The sequence below is a fragment of the Hemiscyllium ocellatum genome, chromosome 3 (genome assembly GCF_020745735.1).
Source record: "Hemiscyllium ocellatum isolate sHemOce1 chromosome 3, sHemOce1.pat.X.cur, whole genome shotgun sequence".
NCBI lineage: Eukaryota > Metazoa > Chordata > Chondrichthyes > Orectolobiformes > Hemiscylliidae > Hemiscyllium > Hemiscyllium ocellatum.
Window position 1 is genome coordinate 134,725,933 of NC_083403.1, and position 19,268 is coordinate 134,745,200.

The 19,268-nt window shown below is 41.8% G+C and overlaps 1 protein-coding gene across 3 annotated transcripts in view; it reads left to right on the forward strand.

Annotated features, from left to right (window-relative positions):
• pla2g7 (phospholipase A2, group VII (platelet-activating factor acetylhydrolase, plasma)) overlaps positions 1 to 18,361 on the forward strand; it is a 74,074-nt gene extending 55,713 nt beyond the window's left edge. For all 3 annotated transcript variants that reach the window (XM_060853602.1, XM_060853586.1, XM_060853594.1), the window contains exons 7-11: positions 1,046 to 1,159; positions 4,958 to 5,049; positions 13,483 to 13,653; positions 16,683 to 16,831; positions 17,693 to 18,361. In XM_060853602.1, the coding sequence (XP_060709585.1) occupies positions 1,046 to 1,159; positions 4,958 to 5,049; positions 13,483 to 13,653; positions 16,683 to 16,831; positions 17,693 to 17,796 (630 nt within the window). In that variant the 3' untranslated portion in view covers positions 17,797 to 18,361. The remainder of the gene's footprint in view (positions 1 to 1,045; positions 1,160 to 4,957; positions 5,050 to 13,482; positions 13,654 to 16,682; positions 16,832 to 17,692) is intronic.
• Positions 18,362 to 19,268: the final 907 nt, after the last annotated feature.

Sequence of the window (19,268 nt, forward strand, 5' to 3'; positions counted from 1 at the left end):
TCAATTATGCCAAAGCAAAGAGTTTGCAACCTGTTATTACTTCCAAAGGTGTCGTGTATCATCCTGCTATGACAGATTTGTTCTGTCTGGTGTCTTTTCTCTGGCTTTCCATATCTTTTGAGATGGGGAATTCATTTGTAGATCCATTAGTTTATTTAACCAGAAGAAATAATATGAAACAGAAGAGCTGTTGTCACAAATACCCTACTCTTGATCTTGACACTTTCCCGATTGAAGTTCAATTTTCACAGCTACATATTTCACATTGAACCTGAGAACTGGTCTTCAGCCTCGAGTTGCTATTTTCTGGGGTTCCCAAACATTTCCACCAAAAAGCACAATCTTTTCTGGCCGACCATATTAGGGCGCTGAGCTAGACCAAAGAAGAAGGTGCATTTTAATATTCTGTATTTTTATTTTTACTTTTGTATTTTTTTATTAGCTAAATTACAAATAGGGCCACTGAAATTTAAAAGATTGAAAACTAAACCCTAGACAGTACCAACTCATATGCAGCCATTCACATTAAATCTTGTAGTTGCCTTGCATTAATAGCTTTAATGAACTCCTTGTGTCATTAATTTTTCAGTGAATAATACTACATGGTGGCTCAGTGGTTAGCACTGCTGCTTCACAGCACCAGGGTCCCAGGTTCGATTCCAGCCTCGGGTGACTGTTTGTGTGGAGTTTTTACATTCTCCCCGTGTCTGCGTGGGTTTCCTCCAGATGCTCCAGTTTCCTACCACAGTCCAAAGATGTGCAGGTCAGGTGAATTGGCCATGTTAAATTTCCCATAGTGTTAGGTGCATTAGTCAGAGGGAAATGAGTCTGGGTGGGTTACTCTTTTTGGAGGGTTGGTGTGGACTTGTTGGGCCGAAGGACTGTTTCCACACTGTAGGTAATCTAATCTTATAATTGTGCTGCTTTTAATTTGCCAAGACATTTGTCTTGCTAAAAGTTATTTTTTGATGTTGTTTAATTTCCTGAAACCATTTAAAATTAGTTAACATTCTCATTGATCAGTTTGTTGTTTTGTGATTTGCAGGTACATCAGAGAGCAGAAGAGTGCACCAAGGCCTTAAATCTGCTTACTGATATAAACATGGGAAAGCCAGTCAATAATATATTTCCAGTGAATTTTGATTTCACTAAAATGAAGGTATGAACAAGTTGTGCTATAAAGGGGGGGGTGGGGGGGGGAACGCTTGGTCGAAACTTATGATTTCAACATTGGAATGTTTTTAAAATACAGTTTTTCCTTCAGATCCACCAGGTCCACTAATACACTTTTGGAAAGGTAACCTGTTATAGTCACGCAGTTTGACCTACAGTTGTCTGATCCTATGAACGAGTAGGTTCCTATTCCATTACTTGGTGTAACATCATTTCTGCTGAATTTCTTCCGGATTTATTAACTACTATGTTATTTACAGCTCCTAATGCAGTCACCCTCACAAGTAGAAACACCTTCCCTACATCTGCGTTATCAAATACCTTCATAATTTGAAGGCCTTCTATCAGGCGATCCCATAATCTGCTCTTTTCTTTTAAAAGAGAACTCTGCTCAGTGTTTCCTGATGAGCAGTTCTTTTTTTTGTGTTTTTATGTCATTTTTCTAATGCCTCCGGGCAACTGGAGATGGTGAATAACATCTGGCTTTGTCATGGTACCCACATGGAGATGATTAATTTCTAATATTCTATCTTGCTTTTGGTCAATATGAATGAGGAGCATATGCCCATTTCCTTTGGCGAGAGCCTTTTTTTGTGTTCAGTGCTTGGCACTTTCAAATAGTTAGTATGGACAGATTTAAAACAATTCTGATAATGATTTGTCCATAAAATGGTAAATGAGGTATTGTCTTATGCACGCTTGAACTTGCAAATAATAATCTCTGTAGTGTCATACTGAACAATTGTATTGCAGCCTCCTATGTCCTAGAAAGCCACAAACATACAGATCTCTGATTTCTGTCATTTTGTATTAGGTGTTCCATTGTTTTCATTGACTATTTTATATATATTTTGTTGCTCCTTCTTTCTTGGTGTATATTTAATTTGCTAGATCTGTGATCTCCTTTGATGCTTTATGCACACAATTTCTATCTTTTGCTTTTAGGATTCACCTGTTTTGTAGCAAAAATGTGCAGAGCCATTTTGGGACCAACTTCGGAATGGCCAGGAAGCGATTTCTTTTGAGGACCGTCTTTTTAGGCTGCTCACCACTAAAATACATATATAAGGCTGGTCTAGAACAAACTCACTTGATATATCCCTTTAAAATTGTTTACAAAATTTAAATATTTATTATAGAACTGCAGTTTGTAAATTGATAGGCCTATTGAATTAACTCCAGAGGCTGGTATCACATTACCAAGTCACTCTTTGTTTACATGTGGAGAGTCCTCGACATTGATCCAGCTCCAAACAGAACTTCTGACACTCCTGTTTATATTTGTCAGCCGGAGCTCCTGACTGGGGCTATTAATCTGGTCCAATCAAGGAGCTCCTTTCTATTATTAAAGCAGAGAACTTAGATAAGTTCAAGTTAATCAGGCAGAAAGGGAAATCAGGTTTAACTAATTTATTGGAATCCTTTGAGAAAGTAACATGTGCTGTGCACAAAGGGGACCTGGTGGATGTATCGTACTTGGGTTTCCAGAAGGCATTTCATAAGTAGTCACATCAAAGTTTATTGTGAAAGTAAAAGCCCATGTTGTAGGATGTAGCATATTGGCATGCATGGTAGATTGGCTGGCTAACCAGATGCAGAGAGTACTCACTAAATGGGTCTTTTTCAGGAGGTAAGGAGTGGCATAAATGGGAATTAGTATCAGGACCTCAACTGTTCATAAGTTAGCTAACTAGGATGAAGGGACAGAAGGTATGGTTGCCAATTCTGCTAAAGAGACAAAGATAGATAGTAAACTTAAAAATGGTTGATTTGGCCAATGGAGCATCATGTAAATGTGCAGTTGTTCACTTTAGAGCAATGACCAAAAAGGGTATTATGCAAATGGTTAGAGATTGGAGAGCTCTGAGAGAGATTGGGTGTCCTACTGCATGAAGTACAATGTGTTGGTATATAGGTATAACAAGTTATTGTTGTTATTATTAAGAAAACAAACAGTGTTATCATTTTGGATACAAACCTTTGGCAGTTATGCTTCAGTTACACAGGACATTTGTGAAACCCCATTTTGAGTAGTGTCTGCAATATTTGTTCCCTTATTTATGAAAGGATAGAAATGTGGTGGGAAGGTTTACCAGACTAAAATCGGGATGGGGAGGATTTTTCTGAGGGAAGGTTGAACAGGCTCGCTTGTATCTGTTAGAGTTTAGAGTAAGATCCTGAGGAGCCTTGCCAGGGTGAATGTGGAAAAGACTTTTCCTGTTACGAGAGAATCTGAAACCAGGATTCACTGTTTAAGATAGTCACCCAATTAAAAGCAGATGAAATGAAGTGTTTCTTTTCTGTCTGAGGGTTGAGAGTCTTTGGAACTCCTGTCTTGAAAAGATGACGGAAGAGGAGCCTTTGGATATTTTTAAGGCAGAGGTGGATAAATCCTTGGTGAGCAATGGGGTGAAAGGTTATCAGAGTATGCAAGAATATGGATTTCAGATTACAGTCAGATCAGCCATAACATTATTAAAAGGCAGAGCAGAGTTCAGGTGTTAAATGACTTACTTCTTGTTTGCGTATTCTGTTCAATAATCTTATTGCTGGGACACATCTTTTCTCGTGTGCTGTGTCCTGTCTTATACATGCTCATTCTTTTTTCTTTGCATTCATTCATTCTCCCTGTTTGCCTGCGGTCATTCCATTTGACCCATCTTTATCCTTTGACTGTTCCTTCACACCATACCAATAAGCATGAATAGTTTAAAAGCTAGTTCCCTATGTCCTTCTATACCTGCCCTCCATTGTCTTTACCTTTCTCAAACTGGTTTTGTACACAGACGAAACATTTAAGAATCTGTATTGCATTGTAAAATAGATTATTTTTATAGAAGACAAAGAGTCAGGATCTATGGATCACTGAATGACGTATTCTGTATTTGTCAGGCCGGGTAGCAGTTTACTTTGCAAGTCATCCATGTTTCACAATTTGTATGTGTAATTACAGTAAATTGTGATCCCTGGTAAACCAGCTATTCTCCAAAGCGTTTGTGTAAGTTTTCAAAACAATCAAACAGTGATTCATGTTGGCTTCAAAAAATATGTTCGACACACCATTGTTCTGCCATTCTCACTTCAGATCACTTGGTCTGCGCTATCAACATCATTTCTCCCCCAGTACTCCACCCCTCACTATTACATAAATGCTGCCCCTCCATACTTCAGTCAGCTCTGATGAAGAGTTGTCTAGATTCAAAACATTAGCTTGCTGTCTGTCCACGGATGAGGCCTGACCTGCTGTGATTTGCAGCATTTTTTGTTTTCAGTACAGAAAATATGAATGCTGCTGAAATAGCTGCATATGCAATTGTTTATTACCATAACGTTGACTACATATTCAGCAGTTAGCTAACTGGAAGTACTTGAAAGGGTTAGAAGCAAGAGAGAAACCCTTTTTGTTCAGAAGTACTTCCCTCATGATCAGAAACTGACATAGAAATCTAGCTTGAATTGCTTGGGCTGCATAACAGTTTGCAGGATTCCAGAGTCCCCTCTGCTAGACCATTCCATGATGACGTCTAGAGTGGGTGAATCCATGGTTTCATTGAAAATAAGATTGGTCATAACCTTGAGCTGGCTGGAAAACCAGTTTCTGTGGAGTGTTGTGTAACTGTGGTAGTTCATGGTTTGCATTTGGAAACAACTTGGAAATTACCTTTTGAAGGAAATTTAGATTAAACAATCTGATTCAAAGTAAGACATTTTCCAAAAAAAAACTATTCTAAAATAGTAACATAATATTACTTAAACGTTAAAAAATTTTCACTTTTTTTTGTAGGATTCTCTGGATCTGCACAAAGTAGCTATCATGGGCCACTCATTTGGTGCAGCCACAGTTATTGATTCACTCAGCAAAGATGTTCGGTTTGGGTAAGTCAGAATAAATCTGGTACAATATATGGTGAATGTTGATAGAAAATGTCTTGAGTATTCCAAAGTGATATGAACATCCTACTACATGCTGCATGCTAATAGACAATTGCTACTTTAATTCAAGTTTCATTGCCAAATGTGTCTCACGTGTCATTTGTGGACTTGTAAAATTGCTTGTAAATGAAAACTGTCAGTGATACTGTGTGATTTAAACATCTGTATGTCAAACTGACCAAACAGCTCACGAGATAAAAGCAAAGTTATTCAGATACTGAAAGTCTGAAACGAAAATGGGAACTGAAAATGTTAGAAATACATAGTAAGTCAGATAGTAGTTGTCTAGAGAGTAATACAGCTCTAACACTTTTAGGTCAATGACCTTCCACTGGAACTTAGAAACTTTTTCTAATTTTAGTTAAAAATTTTTGAGCAAATGCTTATAATAGATATGTGAAATAAAAACAAAATGCTGGAAAGACGTAACAAGTCAGATAACATCTGAAGGGAGAAGAAAGTTGTGTAAATGTTAACCATCCATCAGATATGTCCCAGTTGTTCATTCCATTTGAAAATTGTACCCCACACTTTGGTTAGTCAGTATATTAAATTAGCCATTCCCGCAGCCACTTGTCAAAAAGTAAGAACTCTAACAGAAGTAAAGGAGAACCGCAGCCACAGATTACTTTCAAAGGCGTTATTCTTAGTTATCCCTAAATTGGCATCAACTAAAGATCTTAGTAAACAGCCATTGTTTGTAAATTGCAATCTGAGGTTGAATTAGGTCTATTTTGCCCTTTCTATATTCAACTAACTTGGAAACATTCTTTATCAGGCGCCCTACCCAAGCTCTGTCTTGTTTGTCCTAAAATTTTGCTTTCCTTTTAGTCATGGGTTACTGGAGGGAATGATACAAATTTTCAATCTAATGTGTGGCATTAGTCAGTACATAAATATTTCCACAAATATTGGATTGGATCGTCACATCAGGTGTACCAAGGCACAGTGATGTTAATGTTTGCCCTGTTTTATTCCAAAGTCCATTGTCACTTCAATTTTTTCAGAATTAAGAGCTTCTTAGAGGTGAAACTTGCCCTACCATCCAATACAATCATGGCTAATCTGCCCAGATTAAGATGGCTAAACTCCCCTGTCATGCCAGCCCTCCTCACCTCTAATTCACAGTCTCTCTACCTTCTCTTTTAAATAGATAGTTATCCAGCATCGGATCTATAATTGTATCTATCATCATGTTTTCAATGTTCCCTGATCTCCCAAGATGTGTGGGAAGTTGACACCAAGGTGCACTGTTTGGCTAGAGTACCATTGAGAAAGTAGATGAAAATTGGACCCAGATGGAAGAAGCAGTGGAAGAGTAAAGAGGGGAGAAGGGCGCAGGATTTTATTAGAGGATTGGAATCACCTTCAGGAGCATTATGCTTGAAGGTGCTCCCACAAAAATACCATAAACATCAAAAAAAGGGTTTTAGAATAAGAGTAAAATTTTAAGGGAGAGAATTTGGAAGTAAATCCAACAGGATGAGATTGCCAAGGGAGAAAACAGGGAAGGATCACAGTAAATTCAGCTTACTTTCATTGCAAACAGCCTTTTTATAAGGTAAAAACAATGACTGCAGATGCTGGAAACCAGATTCTGGATTAATGGTGCTGGAAGAGCACAGCAGTTCAGGCAGCATCCGAGGAGCAGTAAAATCGATGTTTCGGGCAAAAGCCCTTCATCAGGAATACAGGCAGAGAGCCTGAAGCGTGGAGAGATAAGCTAGAGGGTGGGGGTGGGGAGAAAGTAGTGTAGAGTACAATGGGTGAGTAGGGGAGGGGATGAAGGTGATAGGTCGGGGGCGGGGAGAGGGTGGAGTGGATAGGTGGAAAAGAAGGTAGGCAGGTAGGACAAGTCAAGGGGGCAGTGCTAAGCTGGAAGTTTGGAACTAGGGTGAGATGGGGGAAGGGGAAATGAGGAAACTATTGAAGTCCACATTGATGCCCTGGGGTTGAAGTGTTACAAGGCGGAAGATGAGGCGTTCTTCCTCCAGGCGTCTGGCGGTGAGGGAGCGGCGGTGAAGGAGGCCCAGGACCTCCATGTCCTCGGCAGGGTGGGAGGGGTAGTTGAAATGTTAGGCCACAGGGCGGTGTGGTTGATTGATGCGGGTGTCCCGGAGATGTTCCCTAAAGCGCTCTTCTAGGAGGCGTCCAGTCTCCCCAATGTAGAGGAGACCGCATCGGGTGCAACGGATACAATCAATGATATTAGTGGATGTGCAGGTAAAACTTTGTTGGATGTGGAAGGCTCCTTTTAGGGCCTTGGATAGAGGTGAGGGAGGAGGTGTGGGTGCAGGTTTTGCAGTTCCTGCGGTGGCAGGGGAAAGTGTCAGGATGGGACGGTGGGTTGTATGGGGGCGTGGACCTGACCAGGTAGTCACGGAGGGAACTGTCTTTGCGGAAGGTGGAAAGGGGTGCGGAGGGAAATATACCCCTGGTGGTGGGGTCTTTTTGGAGGTGGCGGAAATGTGGCTGGATGATTTGGTTTATGCGAAGGTTGGTAGGGTGGAAGGTGAGCACCAGGGGCGTTCTGTCCTTGTTACAGTTGGAGGGGTGTGGTCTGAGGGCGGAGGTGCGGGATGTGGACGAGATGCGTTGGAGGGCATCTTTGACCATGTGGGAAGGGAAATTGCGGTCTCAAAAGAAGGAGGCCATCTGGTGTGTTCCATGGTAGAACTGGTCCTCCTGGGAACAGATACTACAGAGGCGGAGGAATTGGGAATATGGGATGGCAATTTTGCAGGAGGTAGGGTGGGAAGTGGTGTAATCCAGGTAGCTGTGGGAGTCGGTGGGTTTGTAAAAAATGTTCGTGCCAAGTCGGTCGTCATTAATGGAGATGGAGAGGTCCAGGAAGGGGAGGGAGGTGTCAGAGATGGTCCAGGTAAATTTAAGGTCCGGGTGGAATGTGTTGGTGAAGTTGATGAATTGCTCAACCTCCTCGTGGCGCCAATGCAGTCATCAATGTAGCGGAGGAAGAGGTGGGGAGTGGTGTCGGTGTAATTACGGAAGATAGACTGTTCTATGTAGCCAACAAAGAGACAGGCATAGCTGGGGCCCGTACGGGTACCCATGGCTACCCCTTTGGTCTGGAGGAAGTGGGAGGATTCAAAGGAGAAATTGTTCAGGGTGAGGACCAGTTCAGCCAAACAAACGAGAGTGTCAGTGGAAGGGTACTGTTGGGGACGTCGGGAGAGGAAAAAACGGAGGGCTTGGAGGCCCTGGTCATGGCGGATGGAGGTGTAAAGGGATTGGATATCCATGGTGAAGATGAGGCATTGGGGGCCGGGGAAATGGAAGTCTTGCAGGAGGTGGAGGGCGTGGGTGGTGTCTCGAACATATGTGGGGAGTTCCTGGACTAGGGGGCACAGGACAGTTGTCGAGGTAGGTAGAGATGAGTTCAGTGGGGCAGGAGCATGCTGAGACAATGAGTCGGCCAGGGTGGTCAGGCTTGTGGATTTTGGGAAGGAGGTAAAACCGGGCAGTGCGGGGTTCCTGGACTATGACATTGGAAGCTATGGGTGGGAGATCTCCTGAGGTGATGAGGTTCTGTATGGTCTGAGAGATGATGGTTTGGTGATGGGGGGTGGGATCATGGTCGAGGGGGCGGTAGAAAGAGGTATCCTCGAATTGGTGTTTGACTTCAGCGGTGTAGAGGTCAGTGTGCCAGACTACCACTGCGGCCCCTTTGTCTGCTGGTTTGATGGTGAGGTTGGGATTGGAGCAGAGGGATTGGAGGGCTGCACGTTGTGAGGGTGAGAGGTTGGAGTGGGGTAGACAGGTTGAGGTGGTTAATGTCTCGGCGGCAGTCGGCAATGAAGAGGTCGAGGGTAAACAATAGGCCAGCACGGGGTGTCCAGGTGGATGCAGTGTGTTGGAGGTGGGCTAAGGGCTCCTCGGAAGGTGGGCGAGAGTCCTGATTGTGAAAGTAAGCTTGGAGGCGGTGGAAGAAGTGTTTGACGTCGCTGCGAGTATTAAATTCATTGATGGGTGGACGGAGGGGGATGAAGGTGAGTCCTTTGCTGAGGACTGATCGTTCGTCCTCAGTGAGGGGGAGGTCTGGAGGGATGGTGAAAACTCGGCAGGGCTGGGAGCTGGGATCTGGTGTGGATGTGGAGCTGGGAGTGGGGTCGGAGCCAGTAACTGGAGTGGGTGTGATGGGGGAATGGGGGTGGAGTCATGAGCAGGGGTAGTGTTCCCCTCGGGGTTCTGGAGGGGGTGGGGATAGTGACAGTGGGGTCTGTGTGGGGGGGGGCGGGTCAGCAGAATGCAGGTGAGTGGCATGGGGGGGCGGAAGTGGTGGCAGACACGGCAGTAGGGGTGGCAGAAGTCACTGAGCGTGTGACATCAGCGATGATGTGAGGGACGGAAGTGATGCCACGTGTGATGCATGAGGAATTGTGAGGGGTGGAAGTGGTTGTGGGAGTAGCCATGATGGGGGCGGAAGTGACATCATCAATCAACGTGTGGGTGGCAGCTGCACCAACCACATGGCTAATGGCGTCCAAGCGGTTCCAGAGGCCGGAGGAATCTTCTGGAATGTTTGAGGAGCGCTGGCTATCTTCTTTTCCACCTATCCACTCCACCCTCTTTTCCCCCCCCCCCCCCCCCGACCTATCACCTTCATCCCCTCCCCCACTCATCTATTGTACTCTATGCTACTCTCTCCCCACCCCCACCCTCCTCTAGCTTATCTTTCCATGCTTCAGGATCTCTGCCTGTATTCCTAATGAAGGGCTTTTGCCCGAAACATCGATTTTACTGCTCCTTGGATGCTGCCTGAACTGCTGTGCTCTTCCAGCACCAATAATCCAGCCTTTTTATAAGCCTAATAAAGAGACATCTGGTGGCAAAAGTTTGGAAACTCAGGATAATTCAGTAAATGAATTAAACACTATAGAATGTGTGGAAGCAGGCCCATTGAGTCTACACCGACCCCCTGAAGAGCATCCCACCCAAACCCACCTAATCCTGTAACCCTGTACTCCCCATGGCCAATCCACCTAACCTGCACATCTTTGGGCTGTGGGAAGAAACCCATACAGACATGGGGAGAATGTGCAAATTCCACAAAGACTGTCTCAAGGGTGGAGTGGAGCCCACGTCCTTGGCGCTGTGAGGGCAGCAGTGCTAGCCACTGTGCCGATGCAACTTTTCAAGCTGAGATATCTGGTTTGATTTGTTATTGTAACATGTACCTACAATGAAAAGTGTTTTGGTTTTTTTTTGCAATACAGGCAGATCATAACATTAAAACTACGTAAGGGTCATAGAACAGAGCAAGGAATACAATGTAACAGCTGCATAAAGAGTGAGATCAACATTAAATTTAAAATTATAGAGGTCCATTCAGAAGTCTGGTAACAGCAGGGCAGAATCCCAATAGCAAATGCTTAATCAACAGAGCTACTATAACACCACTCGATGCATAACTGGTAAACTATTTAAATGTCTCTTTCTGAAATGCACAAGAACCAGTGCACTTTTAAACACATTGTTGTCTTCTAGTATGTTTTATACTGCTAACTAGATAATAAAGCTGTTAAATGATAGTTATGTTTTAAAATCCAGAATAATGCTCATTTCCAGGAGCTCTTTGCATTGCTGTCTCATTTTTCAATCTCTGGCAACTGACTCCACATGGAAATGTTTTTCAAACCCATTGACTCCCACAGCTATCTGGACTCCACCTCCCACTCCCCCCTCCTGTTAAAATGTGATCCCTTACTCCCATGCCTCCACCGTATCTGCTCCCAGCAGGAGCAATTCCACTCCATGACATCCCAGATGGCCTCCTATTTCAGGGACCACAATTTCCTCTCCCACGTGGTCAGCAATGCCCTCCAGCACATCTCCACTTCTCACACCTCCGTCCTTGAACCCCACCCTTCCAACCGCAACAACGATAGAATTCCCTGATCCTCACCTTCCACTCCACTAATCTCCGGATACAGTGCATTATCCTCCACTATACCTGCCACCTACGATCAGACCCAGAGATATGTTTCCCACCCGACCCCTATCTGCATTCTGCAGAAACTATCCCCTCTGTGACTTCCTCATTAGGTCCACATTCCCCCGCGAACCCACCCTCCACTCCCGACACCTTCTCTTGCCGCCTCAAGAGGTATAAAATCTGTGTCCTCACCTCTGTCAAAGTCCCCAAAGGATCCTTCCACATCCAGCAGAGATTTTCCTGCACATCCATATACCTCATCCGTTACTCTCTGTGGCCTCCGCTACACTGGCGAGACAGGATGCCAACTTGCGGAATATTTCAGGGAACATCTCTGGGGGACACCAAACAACCCCACTGCCCTGTGGCTGACCACTTCAATTCCCCCTCCAATTCCACCAAGGACATAGAATTCCTGGGTCAACTTTGCTGCCAAATCCAAGCCGCCCAAAAACTGGAGGAAGAACACCTCCTCTTCTGACTTGAGACCCCTTAACGGCATCAACATTGATTTCACCAGTTTCCTCATCTCCCCTCAACCCACCTCATCACAGATCCAACCCTCCAACTCAGCACCCCGTCTCTTGAACTGTCCAATCTGGCTCTTCATCTTCCTTCCCACCTAGCCACTTCACCCTCCCCTCCGAGCTATCACAATCTGCATCTATCGCCTTCCCAGTCACCTACCCTACCCCCCCCCCCATTATCTCTCAGCTCCTTTCTCCACCCCCACCCCCCATCACCGCTCCCCCCCCCCCACCCACATCACTTCCTGATGAAGGGCTTGTACCTGGAAATGTCGATTCTCCTGCTCCTCGGATGCTGCCTGACCTGCTGTGCTTTTCTAGCACCACACCTTCGACTCAGATCTCCAGTATCTGCAGTCCTCACTTTCTCCTGTATCATTTTTAACCAGTTTAAACTTCCCTGTTCCTGACTTGTCTACTTCCTTTTTCCTGTAGTATTTCATGCTATTAACTGCTTACCTTCCTGTACAATCGTACATCATGATTGTCACAAGGAGAGTGCTTGAGGCAAGAGTAATGTCAGAATGTTCAGTGAATCTTAAGAGCCAGTGCCTGGTCTCCTGTTTGTCGTCCTCCTGAATTATTTAAACAGCAATATAGACTGTAATTTGGTCATATTCCCAAGCACAGAATTAGAATTATAAAAATTAGATGCAACGGCACAGAGGCTAAACTAGTTTTGCAGTTAAGCAGGGCATAAATGAAATACTATTGAATATAATTTGTCACATTAGTTAAATCAATGCCTCACATAAATATATACAGGAAGATGGAAATTGGGAACAGGAGGTAGACTACTTGGCCTGCCCAGCCTGGATCACCTTTCAGTAAGGTCACAGCTGATCTGGTTGTGTCTGAGTTCCACTTTCTTGTCTGCTTCTCATTCCCTTGCCTATCAGAAATATAACTCTACCTTGAAGGAAGTCACTCTCACAACTCTCCTGGGAAATCTCCCCCACTCTTGTGCCCACCCACTCCTTGTTGTTAAAACAATGTCTCCTAGTTTTCCCCACAAGAGGAAACATCCTTCCAGTATTCACTTATAGTCCCTTACGATCTTACATATATCAGGAAGATGACTTCTTATTCTTGTAAATTCCAATACATCTTGGCCTAACCTGTTCAACCATCCTTCATAAGATGAATCCTCTTATCCCACGAATACATTGAGTAAGCCCTCTTTGAACTGTCTCTGAAGCAATTGCATCTTTTTTGAAATAAGACCAAACTGCACCCAGTGCTCTAGATGTGATTTCACCAAGGCTCTGTTCAGATGCTGTAAACCTTCTGTATGTTTACATCTCATTTTCTCTCAAAAAGCAATGACTGTAGTGATTGGAACAAGGTTGCCTGGTGAATCTGAGTATGAGTACCCTGATTGTGGCTGGTAAACTGGGCCAATCAGGGAGTCCTGTATCACTCTAGCAACTGACTTGAGCTAGCTGGTCAGAGTCCCATGTACTGTGCATTGAGAAATAAAGGGTGACTTGGTGATGGGATACCACCCTCTATGGAGTTATTTCAACGACCAACTACAGTTTAATTAATTTGAATAAACTGGGGCTTAGGAAGGTACCTGAGAGTAAAATAATCTGTCACTTTCAATGTCCAGTTTGTGGGTAAAGTAATATTTTTGAAGTAAAATTAACATATTAGGATTTATAGATCTTTAAAATACAAATAATGTAGGCACGTTATGGTAAAATTATAGTGTGTTGATTGGATAACTTGAAGCTGGGTCGCTTTTTTTTGTGTTTAAAAATCAAACAAGAAATTTGCTTTTGAAAGGCAATATTCTGATTTAAATGTAATTTGGCTAAAAACTGATGGCATGAGCTGCTGAATATGTTTATGATAACTGTGGGATAATTAACAACTCTATACTACTTTACATAGATGTGGAGTGGCATTAGATGCTTGGATGTTCCCACTGGAGGATGAGGTATATACCAAGGTACAGGAGCCAATACTGTTCATCAACTCCGAAAAATTCCAATGGGTTATTAATATCCTGAAAATGAAAAAACTTGATTCAAATGAAATACAGCGAAAAATGATTACAATCATGTGAGTAAATGTGTTGGTATTTGTTCACCATATCCATTCAATTCTGTGGCCATTCTAGGAGCTGGAGGTGAGGCACTTGCCAAGGGTTAGCCCTGTGCTAGGGTGTAAGTAATTATTTTATGGGGACTATGGTATTGAAGGTAAACATGGACATAAATGATCTCTTGACACTATATTCAGAGGAAAGCAGGGGAATCATTCCAGTGTCCTAACCAAAGCATAGCTGTTAGCCAACACTTCAATAATAGGTGAACTTTTCTAATGAGCATTGCACTTCTGTTTGTGTCCCAGTTAACCACCTCAAAAGCCATTAATGGTTGCAGTACTAAGCCAAAGGAGAGAGCCAAAGGCTTGATGAAAGATATGGTTGGTCTTAACAGATTGGTTTGGGCAGAGAATTGATAGCTGGGGCTAAGGTGGGCATAAGACAGAGCTGCTAACGATGGGACTGGCACAAATCTAGAAAAGAGTTAGAAGTTTGCAGGGATAGAGACAGGTGGTCATTGTATGAGATCAGAGAGAAAGATGAGAATTAGGCTGTTTGAAGGATTTTAATTACATTTTAAATCTGAGAAAATGAACTGACTTTCATCGGTTAGGATAAGTATGATGTGCATACAAGCCACAGTTTCCTTTAATTCGGCTATTTGTTAAGAAATCTCACAGACAATCAAATACTGAAGCAATAACTTGAACTTTATTGCATACAGTATCCAAATAAGACCCCTCAAGTAAGCAAGTAAAACTTCATAAACCCAACCTACCTGTTATCTGATTAATGGTGGAATTTAGCTACGATTCCAACCAGCAGTGTCTATCTCTGAATGTCTCCAGGGTTCGATCCTTGTTCTTTTGAAGTTCTGATGCTGAAAAGACCTGGAGGTGAATCTTTATACCATTTTCTGTCCGTCAGGTTTATGGTGTGACATTATTCGTAATCCTTTAGATTTTTTTCATCTAAAATATTGACTACTCCTCCTGGAGCTGTCAAGTCTACAGCTTGCCACCTTCTCAGAAGTAGCTTCCCTGTTCCTTGTTATATTTGGCAGTCAGTGTCTGTTTGAAGCAAAGCCTGTTCTTTCATTAACTCCTTAAGGTCTTCAGAGGGCACTCCCTTGTCCTTGTGGCATAAGGCAGCCCATTATCAATAAGATGTTAAAACAGATTTGTTTATATAGTTTGAACTCCTCCTTTTCCCAGACATGGCTGATTGCTTTTGATCCCTGTATAACAGTTTGTCCTTGTCCCTTAACAGTTCATTCAGAGGTATTAATGCTGCTTTTGATCTATGAACAGATATTAAAAGTTCTGAAGTTTACACTATTATAGTGCAGACATACGATTTAGTTGCACGAGTTGGCTATTCAGTCTTGAAAGCCTGATCCCCTATTTGCTTTGATCACATTGACCGGTTCGTGTGCACCAGATTCCACTTATCTCCATTAACCCTGGCTCTTGTTAAGATTAGATTTCTTTTTAGATTACCCACAGTGTGGAAACAGGCCCTTCAGCCCAACAAGTCCACACCGACCCTCCAAAAGGTAACCCACCCAGACCCATTTCCCTCTGACTAATTGACCTAACACTATGGGGCAATTTAGCATAGCCAATTCACCTCACCTGCACATGATTGGATTGTGGGAGGAAACCAGAGCACCTGGAGGAAACCCACACAGACACAGGGAGAATGTGCAAACTCCACACACACACACACACACACACACACACACACACACACACACACACGGCTGGAATCGAACCTGGGACCCTGGTACTGTGAGGCAGCAGTGCTAACCACTGAGCACCGTGCCACCCAAGGGTCTCCATCTTCCTCCACCCCAACCCCTTCTTGGGCAAAAAGTTCCAAAGGGCTCAATTCTGAGAGAAAGAAAATCACCTCATCAAGTTCTGGACTCTTCCACTAAATGTTCTTTCTAAATCCACCTTGGCAAGACCAATCAGGATCTCCTAAACTTCAATCAAACCACTCTTGTTGTTTTCTAATGTAAAATAAGCCCCAACCTGTCCAATCTTCTCAACAGTCATTCATTTGAAATATTAATTTCCTCCAAACCAGGAGACTGAAACTAACACCGTATTCGAGATGTGCTCTCACCAATGCCTCGTAGCATAAATCCTTCCTTTATATGTTCAACTTCACTCATAATAAAGAATAACCTATCATTCATTACCTGCTGTAATCACTTGCTATACCTGCTTTCAATTTTTTGGGACTTAAGCACTAGAATACTTAGATCGTTCTACACCTCGGAATTCTCCAGTCATTCACCATTTAAATAATACTGCGTTTTTTATTCCTCTTCCCAAAGACAGCAACTTCATGTTTTCCTGCAATATACTGCATCTGCAAGGCTTTTGACCACTCGTATAACCTATATCTTTTTTCAATCTTGCTTACGTCTTCACAACATATTTTTCTAACTTTTTTTGTCATCAACAAATTTTGAAACCCTAACTTTTGACACCTCATCTAAGTCATTGATAAAAAGTGTAAAAAGTTGAGGGTTATGTACAGACCTCTACAGGACCCTGGTCAGCACATCTTGGCAAATTGAAAATGTCCCTTTTAGATATATTCTGTTTTCTGCCAGCCAATTTTCTATCCAGGCTAGTATGTTAACCCTCTAATGAACTCCTAAAATACTCAAAACCTTTTATGTGTAACTTTGACAAATGTATTCCGGAAATCCAGAACCAGTACATAAACAGATTCCCCTTTATCTAAAGAGCGTTATAACTTCAAAAAATTTCAATAAATTGGTTCAACGCAATTTCTCTTTCACAAAAACAAGCTGACTATATCCAATGCTAGGCTGCATTGGTTCAAGAAAGCAGCTCACTATCTTTTCCTCCAGCGTATTTAGGAATGGACAGTTGGTGGTGGCATTGCCTGTGACACACTCATCCCTAGAATGAATAGAGAAAAATGTGGCTATTTCTTAAAAGTACCTGGTTTTGTATTTGGATTGCAGACGGAATTTAATTTTTCTTTCTATGTTTCTTTATAGGGGAACAGTACATCAGAGCTTCCCTGATTTCACATTTTTGACCGGCACTTTCCTTGGAAAGATATTTCGATTAAAAGGAACAATAGACCCCCTTATAGCTATTGATATTAGCAACAAAGCTTCTTTAGCATTCATGCAAAGACACTTGGGTGAGTAATTAAACTGATTTGCTTTCATATTTCAAGAATAAACACTTACCTAATTTCAAGAATCGGAACAATTAGAGCAGTATTTTTTTTAAAACTGAGGCAACACAATACTAAAGGTGCAATCCAAGAAGACTATAGAAATATGCCTCTTTCTTTGAATTTCTGATGTGTAGTCATTCTGAGTCCGTGAATCATTTTGTGATGAAATTGTGATTTCAATATTAATCATATACTTCCCATTGGAACTAATTGCAAAATGTTTAATGACAATGTACATTTTTAAAACAGTCAGTTCTGATATAACACATTAGTTTGATTCTCACGCACTCTCATATTATAATAAAATCGTGTAATAGCAGCACCATTTAAACTATTAGGACCGGAATCACGTTATAACCAATACATAGGAACCTCGATTATCCAAATAGTATGGGAGGGAGTATTTTGTTCAGATAATCAAATGTTCAGATAATTGAGTGCCAGATAACACGGTTTAACCAAGCTTGCAATCTGGTTCAGATAATCTGAAATTCAGATAATCGAGGTTCCTCTGTACATGCCTTAAAACTTCTTGCTTTAGAAACACATTTGTGTTAATGAAATGCACGTTATAGCAGAATGACCTGTACCATAAAGTTCTGTCCTATTTAATGTATAGTGTGTATAATAAAGGTTGTATATCAGAAATTAGGTGAAATAGCTTTGGAAAGAACAGTTTCCCATTCTAAAGTTAATACTGATGTCCAGACGTGAATGTATCGTTCTGTATATGGATCAAACATTTCCCGTGTGACAGGGAGAAAATTTCCTTCTTATTCCATTTTTTCAGGATTTAATTGAATATCAAAATTCACTTTGCAGGTCTTGAGAAGGACTTTGATCAATGGGATCCCCTAATTGATGGACAAGGAGAACACGTTATACCAGGCACAAATATTCATTTGCCTTCTGAGCCCAAGCAATGACTCATGAGTTCTGAATCCAAACTATGAATGTTGAGCGTACTGTGGTAAAATAAAAATAACTATCAGCGTGAATGGATTTATCTGCACTGAACACTCACATTGTGCAAAACATTTGCCTTATGCGATCTTTAAAATTAGAGTTTAAGGAATGTGTCCTCAGCCATAAAATACAATTTACCTCCAGAATTATTTCTGTAATTTTGTGTGTAAATCCATGCATCTTTTGGATGAATAATATAACATTCATGTACAGGTCTAACATTCTTCCAGGGCTCTAAAACAGTGGGGTTCCAAGTTGGAGTAACTCTTATTGATTGTCTCAATTTTAAAATTGAATTGTATTATACTGAGTTTTTAAGGATTTCAATTATTGCATTCAGTATTTTGAAATTACATTGAACTATTTACAGGTATGATGCAGCATTAATTTAATCTGTATGTTTTCCTAAAACTACTGTTGTGATGAAGCTAAATGTTCACCTGTGATTAGAACTCATTAAGAAAAAAAATTCTTAAGAATTAGTGTATAACAAATTTTTGGAAACATAAATGATTATTTCATTCAGATTTTCCTTGGCTCGCTTGTATGCTAAAATTCATTTACAATGATTGTTTACATCTTTTGTGTCCTTTTTGCTGCTCTTAAAATTTTTGATCAAGATCAGCTCCTTCCAAACACATCAGTGGCACTTTGTAATTGCTATTGACCGTTGAATACCAACCAATTTTCTCTTCATAACCAAAAAAACCCAAAAGAACGAAGGATGCTGGAAATCCAAAATGGCTGGCAAATTTCAGATGTCTGCCAGTATCTGTGGAGAGAAAGCAGAGTTAACATTTGGGTCCCGTTCTGAAGGGTGACTGGATAAGAAACATAAGCACCATCTGCGGAGAGACAGCAATGTTTCCTGTCCAGTGACCTTTCAGAACTAGACCCAAAATATAAAGTCTACTTTCTCTCCACAGATGCTACTGAGTTTTCCTAGCCATTTATTTTTATAACCTTTTTCTTCACTCTGTTGTAAAACGCGTCCGTGACAACCTATACAGTATCGAAACATGTGGCGCTGGAAAAAGCACAATAAGTCAGGTAGCATCTGAAGAGCAGGAGAGTCGACGTTTCAGGCATAAGTTCTTCAGGAATGTGTACATTCCTATACAGTGGCAACATTGTCTCTGATGTGCAAAATGATATGGAATATTTATAATCTATGACAGCTGAATAGAAACGAAAATTGTTTTTTAGGGAATTTCTAACTGCGTGCACAACAATCTAATTCCAGATGCCGGTCTTTCACCCACAGAATGAAGATATTACTTTGGCTGCAGATAATGTACTCAGAATAATGTGCATAATTTGCACATTTTTTTAAAACGCCAGTGTATGGAAGGAAGGAAACCTGGGTTTCAATTCCTGAAGAGATAAATAGCTTCTTTGGCCTAATAATACAAAGATTCTACTTTCACTGCCA